General features: G+C 51.4%; 1 protein-coding gene across 3 annotated transcripts in view; it reads left to right on the forward strand.

Annotated features, from left to right (window-relative positions):
* Positions 1–12,569, forward strand: part of Zer1 (zyg-11 related cell cycle regulator) — a 29,141-nt gene extending 16,572 nt beyond the window's left edge. For all 3 annotated transcript variants that reach the window (XM_047525022.1, XM_047525020.1, XM_047525021.1), the window contains exons 9-16: positions 4,446–4,661; positions 5,478–5,519; positions 5,630–5,749; positions 6,390–6,505; positions 6,834–7,022; positions 7,836–7,933; positions 8,889–8,991; positions 11,009–12,569. In XM_047525022.1, coding sequence (XP_047380978.1) covers positions 4,446–4,661; positions 5,478–5,519; positions 5,630–5,749; positions 6,390–6,505; positions 6,834–7,022; positions 7,836–7,933; positions 8,889–8,991; positions 11,009–11,066 — 942 coding nt within the window. In that variant the 3' untranslated portion in view covers positions 11,067–12,569. The remainder of the gene's footprint in view (positions 1–4,445; positions 4,662–5,477; positions 5,520–5,629; positions 5,750–6,389; positions 6,506–6,833; positions 7,023–7,835; positions 7,934–8,888; positions 8,992–11,008) is intronic.
* The last annotated feature ends 4,625 nt before the right edge of the window (positions 12,570–17,194 follow it).

A 17,194-nucleotide genomic window follows, 5' to 3' on the forward strand; every position in this document is an offset into this window, starting at 1 on the left:
AGGAGGATCCCAGGTTCGAGGGAGGCCTAGGCAACTTAGTGAAATCCTGTGTCAAAATGAAAAGAACTGGGGATGTAGCTCAGTGATACAACACCCTAGGGTTTAACCTCCTACCAAAAACAAAACAAAACAAGCAAAAAACAGAAAACAGAAAACCCCAACAAATATGAGAATGAATTGTCCAATCATGCCCAATCTCCTCCCAGCCTCAGATGTAGCTGGCTCTGACTACTCAGTTTCATAATTGCTGACCCCAACCTGGTGCTCACTGTCCTCTTCCACAGAGACCATTCAGCCGTGACCTCCACAGGAGCCTTGAGGCGGTAGCCGAGCCTCACACCACAGGCTTGCAGGCAGGTCAGGGCTCTGCCGAGTGTGCTAGTGGCAGTTATTGGGTCAGGTCCCCATGGCAGAACATTTAGGTTGTTGTTTTTTTCCTAATTAGTTATACATGACAGTGGAATGCATTTATGCACCTTGATATATCATACCTAAATGGGGAATAATTTCTCATTTTTCTGATTGTACATGTTGTAGGATCACATCAGTCATGCAGTCTTAGGTATTTTTAATCTTACTCTTTCAAACAATACTTTGTCAACTATGCTTAATTACTTAATAATTACTTAATTACTTAATTATGATTATCATAATACATTTCTAGAGTAGAATTGCATAGGCAATGTGTGTACACGTGTTAAGCATTTGGCACCTATTACCACATCGTTCCCCAGAAGGGCCAGCATGGGGACACAACCTCTGCAGGTATGAGAACCCACTTCTCCAGCCTTCTGAGTGATTTTTCTTTCTACATTAAGATTGAATTTAGGGAGTTGGGGATATAGCTCAGTTGGTAGAGAGCTTGCCTCGCAAGCACAAGGCCCTGGGTTCAAATCCCCAGCACTGGAAAAAAAAAAAAAAATTGAACTTATAACCAGATAAAAAGCAATGTCTTTTCTCTCTCTCTGTCTCTCTCTTTTAATACTGGGGATTGAATGCAGGCGATTTAACACTGAGCAACATCCCTAGCCCTTTTTATTTTTCATTTTGGGACAGGGTCTTTGCTCAGTTGCTAAGGCTGGTCTTGAATTTGCAATCCTCCTGCCTCAGCCTCCTGAGTTGCTGGGATTACAAGTGTGTGCCATTGTACCTAGCTGGGATATCTTTTTCTAAAAAACTTTTTAAAAAACTTTTTCAATTTATTCATTTTTTTATGTGACATGCTAGGCAAGCACTCTACCACTGAGCCACAACCCTAGCCCAGATATTTTTTAATGGAAAAAAAAAAAGCCAGATGAATTAAAAAACCTTATCAAACAAATGGCAATTAAAATAAGATCATATGTAATCCTAAGAGCATGTCGGTACCCAACATTGACAAAGGAGTGGGGAGCACTCCTGTACTTTCTGCTGGCGTGGGATGAAATTGTACAGCCTTTTGTGGGACAATTGGCAGAACCTGTGGAAATTGTAAACGCATCTATTTTTCAATCCAGGAATTCTGCAATTAGAAATATTCTTAGAAATGGAAACTGGGGCTGGGCACACTCTGTACATGTCCAGTGACTCAGGAGGCTAAGGCAGGAGGATTATATGTTTAAGGCCAGCCTCAGCAATTTATCAAGACTCTGTATCAAAAAATAAAAATAAAAAGGGCCAAGAATAGCAGGGTGTGGTGATGCACACCTGTAATCCCAGTGACTTTGGAGGCTGTGGCAGGAAGATCATGAGTTCAAAGCTAGCCTCAGCAACTTAATGAGGCACTGAGCAACTCAGTAAGACCCTATCTCTAAATAAAATACAAATTAGGGCTGGGGATGTGGCTCAGTGGCTGAGTGCCCCTGAGTTCAATCAACAGTACCACAAAAAAGGGGGGGGGGGGCAAGAATATAGCTCAGTTGTGGAGAACCACTGGGTTTAATCCCCAGCACCACTAATAATAATAAAAAAAATAATAATAATAATAGGGGGGGCTGGAGTTGTGACTCAGTGATAGAGCACTTGCCTGGCATGTGTGAGGTTCTGGGTTCAATATTCAGCCCCACATATAAATAAATAAAATAAAGGATGCACTGACAACTAAAAAAATATACAAAATAATAATAGCACACACACATATGTATACACATACACACAGAGACATACATGTGTACATTCTTATTTGATTAAGTAGAAATCAGAGGAAACTAAACTATTTTAGAAATAGGGTCCTGGAAAAGTAACATATGATCTAACCACACAATGGGCTATTACAATAGAATTCCTAGATTCTACATGGAAAATGTCCACTACATAAAGTAAAAGAAGTTTTGAACCAATCTGTATGATATCTTTTGTGCCTCCTCCCCGCACAAATATATGTTCGCAATTGGATGATGGAGAAATCTAGAAGGATGTGCACCAAATGCTTAACAGTGATCACTTCTGGGGGATGAAACGGGAGACTTTTCTGCTCAGATAGCATTATATGAACTTTTTAGAGCAAATAAGTATTGCTCTTATAATTTAAACTTTTTAAAAAATTTTTGTAGTTGTAGATGGACAGCAAGCCTTTATTTTATTTGTTTATTTTTATGTGGTGCTAAGGATTGAACCCAGTGCCTCACAGATGCTAGGCAAGCGCTCAGCCACTGAGCTGCAGTCCCAGCCCCCTAAACTTTTTCTTAAATTAAAAAAATATGGGCCTGGCACCATGGCACACACCTGTAATCCCAGTAGCTTAGGAGGCTGAGGCAGGAGGACCACACGTTCAAAGTCAGCCTCTGCAATTTAGCGGGACCCTGTCTCACAATAAAAAAAATGGGCTGGGGATGTGGCTCAGTGGTAAAGCTTCCCTGGGTTCAATCCTGGTACGAAAAAGAAAAAAATGGGAGGCTGGGTACAGTGGTGCACACATGTAATCCTAGCTACTTGGGACTGAGGCAGCTCATGGATTAGAAGCCAACCTGAGCCACTTAGTGAGACCCTGTCTCAAAATAAACCTTATAAAGGGCTGGTGGTAGAGGTCAGTTATAGAACACTTGCCTAGCATGCATGAAGCCCTGGGTCCCATCCCCAGCACCTAAAAAAAATTAAAAATAAAAAAAAGTGTGTGTGTGTGTGTGTGTGATAAATAAACAATCATATTGGAGGAAAAGAACCAAGTTAATCAGGGGTTATGTAAGTATGGTGAATATCCAATATCTAATAAGAAAAATGTGCTAACACTGTAAAAATATACATAAAGATGCAGACGATGCAAAGAGAAATCGAGGATGTGTAGCAACCAGAGCCTCAGACACTGCTGCTGGAAGTATCAACTAACATGACTACCCTGTAAAAGTTGGGCATTACCTATTAAAGTTGAAGACATGCACACCTGTGACCCAGAAGCCCCTCCAGGCATGTGTGCCCTAGAGCAACCCATGCCACGTACCCAGGGCGCATGTATAAATGCACTGTGTACAGTAGCTGACTATGGCAGTCATGTGGTGTTCATTAGCAAGAGAATGGGGGGTATCAGGCAGTGGAATGCTATACTGCAATGAAATGATCTTGCAAACTGTTGACCAGAAAGAAACAAGAAGACTCAGGTGTGATGGAGCTTGCCTGTAATTCCATTGACTTAAAAGACTGAGGCAGGAGGATTGCAATTTTTTTTAAATAATTTTTTAGTTGTCAATGGATCTTTTTATTTTATTTTTACTCATATGTGGTGCTGAGAATCGAACCCAGAGCTTCACACATGCCAGGCAAGTGTTCTACCACTGAGCCAAGCCCAGCCCAAGGATTGCAAGTTTAAGGTCAGATTAGCAAGACCTGTCTCAAAATAAAAAAGTTAAAAAGGTCTGGGGATGTAGCTCAGTGGTACTGGGAATTGAACTGGGTTCAAATTAACAACAACAACAAATAATAATAATAATAATTAGAAGAAGAAGAAATAAAAAGGGGGCTGGGGATATAGCTCAGTCGGTAGAGTGCTTGCCTTGCATGCACAAGGCCCTGGGTTCGTATCCCCAGCACCCAAAAAAAAAAAAAAAGAAATAAAAAGGGCTGGCTGTGGCTCCGTGGTGGAGCGCTCGCCTGGCATGCGTGAGGCCCTGGGTTCCATCCTCAGCACCACAGAAAAGTAAATTAAAAAAAAAAAAAAAGTATTTAAAAGAGAAAGAGAGAGAGATTGACTGACTGAGAGCGATTTCCCTGGAGTGGGTGTGGGGGTGGGCTGGAGCATATGGCCAGGAAGGGACATATGCACTGGCCATGCTATCTGTGACCCGGGTGGCAGGGACTTGTGTGTTCATTTTATAATTATAAAATCACACATGTACAGTCCTCACATTCTTCTCTGAGTGTTTCTTCCAGAGAGCCCGGACCAGCTGGGGGCCTTGCGCCTCCAGAGAGCACCCTGAGCCCTGCTCCCGAGTCCGCCCCTGAGCTTGCTCTGCTTGCCTCCCACCCCTGCCCAGGTGCAGCGGAATTGCTGCCTGACCCTCTGCAACTTCAGCATCCCCGAGGAGCTGGAGTTCCAGTACCGCCGGGTCAACGAGCTGCTGCTCAGCATCCTCAACCCCACTCGGCAGGACGAGTCCATCCAGCGCATCGCCGTGCACCTGTGCAACGCCCTGGTCTGCCAGGTGGACAACGACCACAAGGAAGCCGTGGGCAAGATGGGCTTTGTTGTGGTACGTGGCTCGCTTCTGCCTGCTCCACGAGGAGCCGGTTGGGGGTCTGGGGCTGGGCGCGAGGAGTGGGGAGGAAGGCACATGGAGGCAGGAAGGATTTAGGCTAGACCAAGGGAAGCACTTCCTTTTCCTTTTTCTTTTTTTTCTGGTGCTTTGGAATCGAACCTAGACCCTTGCGCATACTAAGCATGTGCTCTATTGCTGAGCTACGTCCCTAGCTCCTGGAAGAATTTCTAAGTGGTGCATGTTGCTATGACCCTGTGGATTCCTTCCACCTCTCCCATCCTCTGCCACTCATCCATTAGGTCCCACTTTACAAGTCACTTGTGCTTCCTCAGACCTGATTGATGTCCCCACACACATTCCAGCCAGGATGAAGCCAGTGTGTTCTGTGTGGGCCTCCCCCGCCCCCCGCCCAGTTAGTAGCTCTGTAGGGAGAGGCATGGTGCTGTCTGAGGTCACTGTCTACTCTTGTCCCCGCCCAGGACAAGTCAGGCCCAGGTGAGGAGGAGCGTAGGTAATGCTGACAAGAATTCCCCTCCTCTCCTTTCAAGCTGCCACAGCAAAGGCTGTGCCCGAAGTCACAGCGAGTCAGCATGGGGCGAGACAAGCACCCTGGCCTCCTGGTGCCAAGTGTCCAGGACCCATGCCTTGTAGCCTTCCAGTAGCCTCCCAGGGCCATGTGGAGATTTGGTCTTGTTGGGATGTGTTCTCCAGGAAGAGGCTGCCAACTCTCCTCTCCATCTGTCCTGGGTTCTTGGGGGCTGAACTCATTCAGAGCCCAACCCTCTGGCAAGTTCTTTCTTCCTCCCACAGACCATGCTGAAGCTGATTCAGAAGAAGCTGTTGGACAAGATAGTAAGTTGGGTCTTCAGGAGCCACTCTGCCCTTCCCCCAGCCTGGAGGGGACAGGCTTGCCCGGGGACATCCATGTATTGTCCTGGTGCTGAGCCCTGCCTGCCCCACAGTGTGACCAGGTGATGGAGTTCTCCTGGAGCGCCCTGTGGAATATCACAGATGAGACACCCGACAACTGCGAGATGTTCCTCAATTTCAATGGCATGAAGCTCTTCCTGGACTGCCTGAAGGTAGTGTCCAGCCTGCAGCGCAGGAGCCCCCGACGCCTGTGTAGTGCTCTCCTGGCCCTCTGCTCCCACAGCTAGACCCATCAGCACCCCTCAGGGGGCTCCCGCAGGCTACCCCGTGGGTTCCCCAGCCCGGGATTGGCTGTGAACAAAGCAAGACCCTTACCTGCTCGAGCTGGCTGGGACTCTGTAGGGCCCTCCTCACCTCCTGGGAAACCCAGCTCTGTCTTCTTTCCAGCCATCATTTCTCAGGTTGTCCACACTGGCTGGAGCCCATCATGATGTCAGCCCGACAGAATTCTGTCCAGGAGGATGGTCTGTCATCCTAAAAGCAGGCTGTATCCTCACCCTAGGGTTCAAGGGCATCCCAGAAACACATATTCTGAACTTTGATAAATAGAACCATCTTTGTCCAGAGGCAAGCTCTCTTCTCAGCCTTTGTCTCGTACAAGGAACCTCCACCTTTTAATCCCTCACCAAGAGTGCCGGCTCTCCTTGGCACCCTGGAAAGCAGGAGGCCTATCGTAACCCCTTTGTCTAGTTGGAATGGCCAGACAGATGCCCATAAGCTTTCGGGTTAATGTGTCAGAAACTAAGTAATTAGGTACTAACTAAGTGTCTGCAATGGCTGTCATTTTGCCAGGAATTCCCAGAAAAGCAGGAACTACATCGGAATATGCTGGGACTCTTGGGGAATGTGGCAGAGGTGAAGGAGCTGCGGCCTCAGCTAATGACTTCCCAGTTCATCAGCGTCTTCAGGTTGATAACTCTTGCCTTTCCCTTTTTGCCTTGGCTGCCAGGATGCTTAGAACTACAGTCTGCTCGGTTGCCACACTGTTCTTGGCCTAGGTTTCTGTTACAGATGTCACCTTCCCTCTGTAATGTGGTTTCTTATTTTTTCAACCTTCCACAAATGGTCCTCTTGTAACTCTCTTAAATAACCTCAAATCCCTTTTAGAAGGAGTCTGAGTATAAACAAGTGACAAAGGAATAAATAGTAACTCTGGCTCCTGGTTCCTAAGTGGCAACATAGCAGCAGCATCCGCAGAGGGACTGGGACCCCATTTCTCTTTCTTCCTGCTGGCAGCAACCTTCTGGAGAGCAAGGCTGACGGCATTGAGGTTTCCTACAACGCCTGTGGGGTGCTCTCCCACATCATGTTTGACGGGCCTGAGGCCTGGGGTGTCTGTGAGCCCCAGCGGGAGGAGGTGGAGGAGCGCATGTGGGCAGCCATCCAGAGCTGGGACATCAACTCCCGGAGAAATATCAACTACAGGTGCGGGTGCAGCCCAGGGGGGCCGGCCAGAGCCCTCTGCCTTTCTTAGTCCTCTAGGGACAGCCACACACAGCCAAGGGCACGGAGGACACAGCTCACAGTGCAGCTGGGTACGCGTTTCCTGCCCAGTGCCTGCGCGTTACCAGTGCTCCATCGGGCGTCCCGCTCTCATTCCCCAAAAGCCCTGCCGCTGGCCTGCGGGCACCCCCTCCAGCTCTCCTAGGCACGTGTGTCATTCCTCCCAGTCCAGCTGGGGTCAGTGCTACTGTACTGGGACAGAATCGCCAGTTATCTTATGACCGAGTCCCTTGCGTTGTGCCATGCTGTCCCGATCGACATATAAGTTGGATACTCAATTGGGGGTGGGGGTCAGGCTCACACCAGCAGCTTTGCTGAGGCCCCAAGTACTATAGTTCCTGGGGGTCGGGGGAGAGAGCGAGGGCGTGGAATCACTGGTACATCTTTGGGGGCTTTTGGACCATAACTTGAGGTTGGCCCAAGCAAGGCCCTGGGAGGAAATGCGGTCACTTTCTGCTTCCCCGTTTGCTTTTCCCTCTGACCCCCATGGTAGTCCCCTTTGCTGACCTCCCCAGCTTTATGCTCCACCTGACCTGTGTCCACCTGCCTCCCTCTCGTGCCCCTTGGAGTTCCTTGGTAGAGCCTGCAGTGAGGTAATGGGCCAGGTACCCCCTCTCCCTGGCATCTTACCATTGGCCCATGTTTGCCCTAAGGTCCTTCAGGGTGGAGAAACCTCAGACAAAAAAAGCTTCGCTCCCCACTCCCAGGCAGAAGTGACTGGTTTCTCTTCCTCAGGTCCTTTGAGCCAATTCTGCGCCTCCTTCCCCAGGGCATCTCTCCCGTCAGCCAGCACTGGGCAACCTGGGCCCTGTACAACCTCGTGTCTGTCTACCGTGAGTGCCCACTGCCCTTGGTCCCGTCACTCACCCAGCTGGGAGCAGAGGTGTCCTAGGGAGCACTAGGAGGGCTGGTCGGCACTGTGCCTCAGAGCAGAGCCTTCCACGCTCAGCATTGTGGGATGCTGGCATGATGGCTGTCCCCTGCCACGTTACCAGAAGACAGCCAGCAGTCAGCTTTCTTAATTCTTCCTGCCCCAGTATGAGTGAACAATCAAAAACCTATTTACAGGCTGGGGTTGTGGCTCAGTGGTGGAGCACTTATCTAGCATGTGTGAGGCACTGGGTTTGATTCTCAGCACCACATATAAATAAATGAATAAAATAAAGGTCTATCAGCATCTAAAAATATATTTAAAAAAAAAAAAAACCTACCTGCTTCTGCACCACAGTGGTGTTTTGTACATAAATACAGGCCCCTGAGCCAGAGCAGAGACCATGCCTATGATCCCAAGGATCCTGGAGGTTGAGGCAGGAGGATGGCAAGTTCCAGGCCAGCCTTAGCATCTTAGCGAGACCCTGTGTCAAAATAAAAAAGATGGGACTGTAGCTCAGTGGTAGAGGTCCCCTGGGTTCAATCCCTGGTAACAAAACAGGGCCCTGGGTCTGCTGAATCCCAACATCCAGAGGCAGGGAATCTGCATGTTGACCAAACTTTACAGAGGCTCACAGTGTCTAGGGCCACTGGTTCTGGTAGTTTCCACTGAACAAGCACTGGGGGGAAACGCAGCAAGGGTGAACCACAGTAGGGAAGTCTTTCTAAGGACTCACCTGCTTCCCCCCCGCCCCCGCCCCGGGGGACACAGCAGCTCCCCCCATGAGGCCAGGCAATGCAGCTTGTCCCTGCTCCCACAGGGCCCCTGCAGCTGGCTCCCCCTTCAGGTACTCCTTGAAGCACGGGTGGGTTTCTGATACAGGCTGATGAGACAGCCCTGTCTGCCCTACCTCACAGCTGACAAGTACTGCCCCCTGCTGGTCAGAGAAGGCGGAATGCCCCTTCTGAGGGACGTGATCAAGATGGCAACCGCAAGGCAGGAGACCAAGGAAATGGCCCGGTAAGAGACCAGCAGTGTGCTTCTGTCTGGGGCCTTGATGTGGGGGTGTGAGGGACTCAGCTGGTTAGGAATAGCTGAAGTTTCCAGGGGCCACTCAGGGTTGAGTGGTGGGCAGTGTACGGATGTCCAGCTGGGCCCTTTCAGGGTGACTTCAGCCACAGTGCAGTGGGAAACTCGGAGTGGACCTGCTACCCTGATGGGTGAGCTTGGTTTTCTTTTGGTCCCAACAAACTCCATCCTCTATGACCAGGCACTTGCAAGTAACTCATATTTTTGGCCAAAGACATTGCAAAAGAAAAGGACAGAGCATGGCGGGGTGCGTGCCGTAGATCAGATGGGAGAAGGCCAGCGCTCTCCCTGAGGGGGATGAGAGTCGTGATAAAAGAAGGAACACTGCCCCTGTTGTGGGCAGGCCCCCGCCAGTGCGCGAAGCCCTGCGCTTGGCCCCAGCACCGCAACGCACTGACGTGAAGGTCGCGGATGGTCGCTCTGTGGGTGTCATTGCTGGACCTGAAACATCAGTTCCAATTGTCCTATCAAGCTGGGCACAAGAAAGACTCAAGGATGCCACATGTCGGAAGGAGCCGTGCTGGCAATGACCTTCCTGTCTCCAGGGTCCGTTGGAGAGGGGAGTGTGTCAGGTTACTTCTGTGGACGTTGGTCATGGTTCTGGACATGGGGTAGAGTAGAAGGAAACCAGGAGCCTGGGCCTGGCGCTCAGATGCTCCCAGACAGTGATGCCGTGGCGGAGGCGGTTGTTGGTCCTGCCAGTGGTTTTGGAGAAAGCACTGCTTAAACATTAATTGATAGATTTGTCTGAATTTGGAAATGGTGAAATGAGTGGTTCTTAAACTTAATCTCCCCAAAAAATCACAAGGAAAATTTGTTTAAAATAGACAAGCCCAGCCAGGCGCAGTGGTGTCACCCATAATCCCAGCGACTCGGGAGCCCGAGATCGAGAGCAGCCTGGGCAATGTAGCAAGGCCCTAAGCAACTTAGCAAGACCCTATCTCAAAATCAGAAGGGCTGGGATGTGGCTCAGTGATTAAGTGCCCCTGGGTTCAATCCCCAGTACCCCCCACTACACACAAAAAAGGTCTTTTTCTTCTCTAGTGCATTTAGGAAGTGGGCTTGGAAATCTCTGTGGTAAACAGGGATCCCAGGATATTTGAAAACTACAGGGTCGGGGAGCAACCATATTGAGATAGTAAAAAAAAAGGAAGGGAGGGAGGGAGGGGGAGAGAGAGAGAGAGAAAGAAAGAGAGAAAAAAAGAAAAAGAAAGAGGAAGGAAGGAAGGAAAGAAGGAAAGAAAGCACTGGGTAAGACTGGTCAGTCAACTGTCCCAGTGCCGTTGAACGTTTCTCTGAGGCCAGAGGTAGGGTCTGAGCTGGTGGGCCTGTCTGCCAGCAAGGAGCTGCTGACCCTGGAGGGCATGCAGGAAAGGACCTGAGCTCCCGCCCCTCTGGGCCTTTGCTCCTAAAGAGGCTGTGGTACGCGGGGCACCTGTTAGCATGGGGAGTCTGCAGTGAGCCCCCAGCCCAGAGGCTTTGTGTCAAGTGGGCAGGCTGTCTAGGGTCCAGGAGGACACCTGACTGCATGGGCAGTGGTTCCCAGGGGCTAGGCTGGATCACACAGCTGCGCTCGTCCAGCCTGGGCCTGCTGCCAGAGCAGAGTCCCTGGTTTCTGGGTGCATTTAATATGCAGCTCCTTGAGAACCTCTCAGACGTGAGGGAAGAGGAAGGACCCGTGTGCAGGGAAAGGAGGGGGCGCAGCCAAGTAAGGGCAGAGGCTCGGAGGAGGCTGAGCTGCTGTGGATTGCCCTGTCCACCATGCCCTGGGTCTGAGAAGGGGAGCCTGTGTGGCATCAGGATTCGAGGCCAGGAAACCTTTTCCTGGGGCTTCTCTGGCCACTTTGGGCACGTCGTTCAGTCGGCACCATCATGGCTCCTGCCGACCAGCAGCAGGGTCTCCAGGACCCACCCGCACCCTCCAACCCTCTCTCCCCGTTGTCTGCAGCAAGGTGATCGAGCACTGCAGTAACTTTAAAGAGGAGAACATGGACACGTCCAGATAGAGGCCTCCGCCTGCAGCCGCCACTGCTCGGACCACAGGCCTGGAGGAAGCGCTCCCGTGGCCCACTGGCAGGAGCCTTCCAGGAGACTCCCCCGTGGCAAAGACAGAGGGGACTGTTGCACAACCGACGCCTTTCCTTAACATTAGTGAGATATATATATTATATATATATACATACATATATATATATTATTTTTTTGGTTAGGAAGTGTGAAGTTATGTGTGTATGATTTCTGTACAAAACAAAAAAAACCTCCCTGAATTCTTGCCGCTTCCCTGGCCACACTCAACCCAACTCCAAGCCTTCGTTGCTGCCACGCTCATTCAGTCCTGCCCTGGACAGACTCAACGCCTCCAACGTTGTGAGTGTCCCATCCTTTCCTAGGGAACCCGGACCCTGGCTGGCCTCCCATCTGTCTTGCCAAGGAGTCAGCGGGGCCTGCTCCAGCGCCCTAAGTCACACCCCCAGGCCTGAGAACCCCACTGGGGCTCCTGGGCACGGCTGATGGAATGTGGGGATTAAGACTAACCCCACTGGGTCTCCCAGAAGCCTTGGTGCTCCCGGCTGTGGGCCAGCAGGGGCAGGAAAGTGAGTGGCTCCCAGGCCTAGGGCCAGGCTGCCCCTGCTCCAAAGGCCCCCACCTCTGGCCAGGCCTGCCGCGGCCACGCTGCTATGGAGACTGCCTCTGCGTCTCCCACCAGGCCCCAGGCTGTTGAAGGCCCCAGCCCAGGGATGGTCAGGATTCAGGGACAGATTCTACTGCCCCTTCTGCCAAACACATCCCATACCTGCTCAGCTCCAGAAGCCAGCACCTCTGGGGCCAGGGGCTTGCTCCCGCTCACCATAGCCCTCGGTTACCCACAAGCTCCCAAGGTGCCCAGGTACCCCACCAGCAGAATTGAACCTGCCTCATCCACCCCCACCTGCCCCACTGCCCAGAGGTCCCCAGGCCTCTCTTGGAGGCAGGAGGTCCCCACTCCAGCCCTTCACAGTGGCAGCAGGCAGCCACCTCCAGACCAGCACTAAGCTAGCCCGGCGGCCCAGGCTGTACCTGGGAAACCTCTGTGCTGTTGCAGAACCCCGTGACAGGCGCCGTGTCTCCAGATAACCTGTGCCCCTGCTCTAACGCTGAGTTGCTTCTCATCGGACATACGGGTGGTGGGCCGTGTAGAACAAGAGACCTGGGGCAGAGCCAACCCTGGAGGCGACCCTCTTCCTTGGCCCTGCGCTGGATTCTCCTGGCAGAACAGACCAGGCAGCCTCAGGGAGAAGTAACTGGCCCTTTTCTCCCTGAGTCTCTCCCTCCAGGCCCTGGGAAGGGGGCTCAGCCCTGTTCCCTGCAGTGTGGCAGATGGCCACCCCGGCCCCTTCCTTCTATCCCAGGCCCTGGCGGCCCCAGCCAGACCCAGGGCAGAGCTCATGTCGCATTGCTTTCTCAGCCTGGGCCTGGGGAAATGTCTGTACTTTGGGATGTCACAGAAATACATTTTTGTGCAAAGTGCAGTGGAGCAGAGTGTCTTTCTTACGAGGGGCTAGGGATGCTGGCCTGGGGGTATCCTGGCAGGGGTCTGGAATGTGGGTAGTTCTGGGGTAGGGGTGGCTGTGTCTGGGGATTTGTGTGCCCAGTCCTCAGGGCAAATCGACTGCACTCAACAGGTGGCAGGTTGAGGTCGAATATGTCTCCTTCATGTTTTCCTCATGCCCTGTGTCTAGACTCCCGGGTCAAGGCTGGCCACCTGACCAACAGGGCCCCTACCCAGATGGGAGAGACCTGCAGAAAACCGGAGGTCACAACCCTGTGGGACCCCAGGGAGCAGGCACCTCCCACAAGACCCCTGGGTATGTACCTGGGTCCAGAAGCCCAGAGGCATCGGGCCATGGTGCTGAGCGGAGAGGGAGAGCCAGCGCTTGCTCCCGGGCAGCTGGGCAGGCTTCTCCCAAGAGGAGACAGCAGAAGGACGGAGCCCGCCCGGGGGCCTAAGCATCCCAGTCAGGGGGTCCTGCCAGGGAGAGGGTGACGCAGGGGCTGGGCTGGGGCTCGGCGGTGGAGCGCTTGCCTAGCACGTGTGAGGCGCTGGGTTCGATCCTCAGCACCACATAAATAAATAAATTAAATAAAGGTATTGTCTCCTTAAAAAATAATAATAATCAAGGAAAAAAGAGTGACCCAGACTGCAGCGACAGGAAAGGAGCAAGGGTGGCAGCGGGAGGGAGGGCCAGACCGCAGCACTGCCCAGCTCGGCCTGGCGTGCGTCTGGCTTCCATCCCAGAGGGGCCAACTGGAACAGCAGGCCGTGGAGTCTTGCTCCCTCTGGCCACGGTGGGGCTGTGGCCCTAGTCTCCACGTGAGGAAAGTCGCCAGAGGCCCGAGGCAGGAGCAGCCACACCAGCCACGACGTTCCCAGCAGCTGAGCGCCCACTCCATCCTGCTCCCCTGCAGCAGGTCTCTCTCTGCCTGGTAAGAGTCCCCTGCTGCCAGGCACACTGGCAGTTGCCTGTAATCCCGGCCTCTAGGAGCACAGAGCAATGGGGTGTCCCTTCAGGGCTGCATGAAGATTTTCTGGTCCTGCACGGCGGCACACACCTGTGATTCCCACAGCTCAGGAGGCTGAGGCAGGAGGATCGTGAGTTCAAAGCCAGCCTCAGGAACTCAGTGAGGCTCTAAGTAACTTAGAGAGACCCTGTCTCTAAAAAGAAAAAAAAAAAATACGTGTGTGTGTGTGTGTGTATAAAGGGCTGGGGATGTTGCTCAGTGGTAAGCACCGCTGGGCTCAATCCCTAGTACCAAAAGAAAAAAAAAAAATAGTCCCCCATGCTGGCCATCCATCAGCCCTGGGGAGGAAGGGTATCGGCAACACAGGTTTGCCTTGGAATCCTGGTGTGTGCTCCATGTCTGGGAGGATATAAGGGCACCACCTGCCAGGTGCTTGCCAATGGCCAGTCCAAGATCAAGATGGCAGCAAGAAGTTTGGTGTCTAAGGGCTGGGGATATAGCTCAGTTGGTAGAGCGTTTGCTGCCTGGCAAGCACAAGGACCTGGGTTCAATCCCCAGCACTGCAAGAAAAAAGAAGACTCATGTCTGATGGAAGCTTCTCTCTGCTCCAAGATGGTGCCTTGCATCCCTCAGAGGAGGGGAATGCTGTGCCTTCATGTCCTCCCATGGCAGAACAGAGCAGAAAAGCAAAGGGAGCCAACTGAGTTGCCTCCGGCCCCTTTTATAAGGTACCAGCCCAATTCATGAGGATGGAACGTCGCGATCTAATCACTTCCCCAGGGTCCCACCAGAGGGACTAAATTTCAACACATGAATTTTGGAGGGGACACATTCACAGACAGCTTTGGAACATTTGCTACAACTCAGGGTCCAATCTGATGTTTCACTGATGAAGAAATAATACTTTGCCAGTTGGGATCCTCAAACATGACCCGCCTCTTCAAAAGGAGACTAATGTCTCAGCCAGAGGGTCATTTTGCAGAGCTCCGTGAGAAATGTGATCTTGATCTTCCCTGGGAATACAGAAGTGCACATTTCTATGTGAAGTTCAACATCAAGCAAAAGATGTTCAGGAATACACTCTTCAAGCAAGAGGGCTAAGGGGGCCCAGGCCAGGGTCATCAAACCAGAGTTACCCACTGGATGCCCCCCACACACTGTTTTGTTTGTTTTTATTTCTGTGGTGCTGGGGATAGAATCCAGGACCTTGTGCATGGCGGGCAAGGACTCTACCACTGAGCCATACCCCTGACTCCTTATCTTTGCCCCAGTAAGATGCAAGCTCCAGGAAGGCAGGGATCAGTCCGGTCTGAACTCTGGCTTGGTTTGGATGCTTTAGGTGCAGGCAACAGAGACCCACTCTGAAAAGCAGCTGGGCTCACAGAACCAAAGGGCAAGCTGGTATGCCAGGCCTCAGAAGGAACACACAGGAGATGTCTGGGCTCTGGCTCACAGGAGTCCTGCTGTTCTCCCCAGGGCACTACCATCAGGGTGATAGGTCAGTCCTGGCTGCTGCCTTTCCTATGTCCCTGTGCTCAAGTTGAGAGTCCCGGCTCCAGAAGAGACTGGCCAGCTTGCTATGCCCTGCCTCTTCTTGACAGGGCCTCAACCTTGGTCTATAAAAACTACAGACTCAACCCACATGATTCTATTCACTCCCCTCCCTGACAAGTATTAACATAGTGTCTAACCTCTCAAGGTCGCATCCCTAGGACAACCAACCCCTAGATTCCGTTAACTGCCTGCCTGGGAAAGCGCAGGCTACCAAAAGAACTTCCCCGCTTTTTCCTGCCGCCATTTGGCAACAGAGCTCCTCTCCCACACCAGTGGTGCACTTACTGAAAGGGTTTATAACGGTGAGTCCTTCCCCTGTACCTTTATAGATGTGGCCCTATCTCCTACAAGGCAGGAGAGGCATTCTCAAGAACCAGAGAGCTGCTCCTCTGAAATGTGAGCATGGGAGGCTGCAGGGGACGAAGCCTGACTCCATCCTTACCAGCTGCACACGCTGGCCCCCAGGCATCAGCACTGACCAACCCCTTGTCGTTTTTCACTTCCCTGACTGTGCTTCCACTTTATGCTTTGAATATGGCCCTTGCTGCTCTGTCACTGCCACTTATTTTTAATACAGACATGTTTCTTTTTCTTCCTCTATTTCTTCTCCTCTCCAATCTCACCTCCCCCCCCATCTCCCCTAATCTCAGGGGAAACAGGTTTGCCTTTCTTCCCATCCTAGGCAGTTATCTGTCCCTGAGGACACACCCACCATAGGAACGAAGCCATCCAGACTTTGGGGATGGCACCCGAAGATCTCAGACATGACTATCTCCCAGTCAACAAGTGAACCACACTCCAACAGAGAACATGTGGAACAGAGCCTTCCAGTCACTCTTTAAAAGCTGATGGGCAGAATCACAGCCTCTGGGACAGGAAGCCCCTGTGTTTCTCCTCTGCTAGCAAAGCAATAAACATGCTTTTCCCTTTTTCTCAAAAACTGTGTCCTCTTTATTGGATTGGCATCAGGGACAAGGATCGAACTTTTGGCAACATGACTGCTCAAATCCCCTAGGTTCCCTCTCCCCCCGCCCTCATTCTACCTTTTATACTGCAGTACTGGTGATCAGACCTAGGGCCTCGCACATGTTGGGAAGTACTCTGCCACTGAGCTACACTCCCAGGACAGTTTTTAAATTTTTTTGATACTGGAGATTAAACCCAGGGGCACAAAACCACTGAGTCACACCCCTACCCCTTTTTTATATTTTATTTAGAAACAGGGTCTCACTGAGTTGCTGAGTTGCTTAGGGTCTCACTAAGTTGATGAAGTTGGCTTTGACCTTGCAATCCTCCTGCCTCGGCCTCCTGAGCTGCTGAGATTACAGGTGTGTGCCACTTCACCTGGCTGTCTTTAGCTTTATTCTGAGACAAGGTCTTGTTAAGATGCTCAGGCTGGCCTTGAACTTGGGATCCTCCTTTCTCAGCCTCCTGAGTCACAGGATCATTCTGCCTTTTAAGTGTTAGGGTACACAAACAGAAGTCGAGTTAGTTCACACTGGGTCCTCTTCCTTGGCACAATGGTATATTACTGATGGAAATCTGTCCTAACACTCTAGTTGTGCACCTTGTCACCAGCACGTTGTCTTACTCATAAAAGCGTGAGGACTACCTGAGTGGATAATGCACTAGAGTTCTCCACTGGGCACATTAAGTAACACACCAATCACAGCAATCAAGAGTGAGTTGCAAGTGACGGACACCCAACTGGAACTAATCAAGTGAGTCAAAGGTGGGAATTCACTGATCAATGCAATGGGCAACTTAGAGACAATACCAGCTTCAGGCATAGCTGGATCCAGAGGAAGGGACAACATTCGAACACTCACTCTTTTAATGCTGCTTATCACCATGTCCCTATAAGTTGGTCTATTCACTCCTGCAAGATAGGCTTTCTCCACTAAAAATGGCTGCTGGTTGCAGCAATGAATCTCATGGAATGATTGTCCCCTCCCTATGGGGTGAAGGGCAGTCCTTCTAGAACCATGCTGGATTGAGATGTTATTTCCCGTATAGAAAAAGGAATGTTGAGCTGGACAAAACAGTGCAGGTCCGAAGAGTATGCTGCAGAAGTGGGAGG

The sequence above is a fragment of the Sciurus carolinensis genome, chromosome 14, assembly GCF_902686445.1.
Source record: "Sciurus carolinensis chromosome 14, mSciCar1.2, whole genome shotgun sequence".
In the NCBI taxonomy this organism is placed as follows: domain Eukaryota; kingdom Metazoa; phylum Chordata; class Mammalia; order Rodentia; family Sciuridae; genus Sciurus; species Sciurus carolinensis.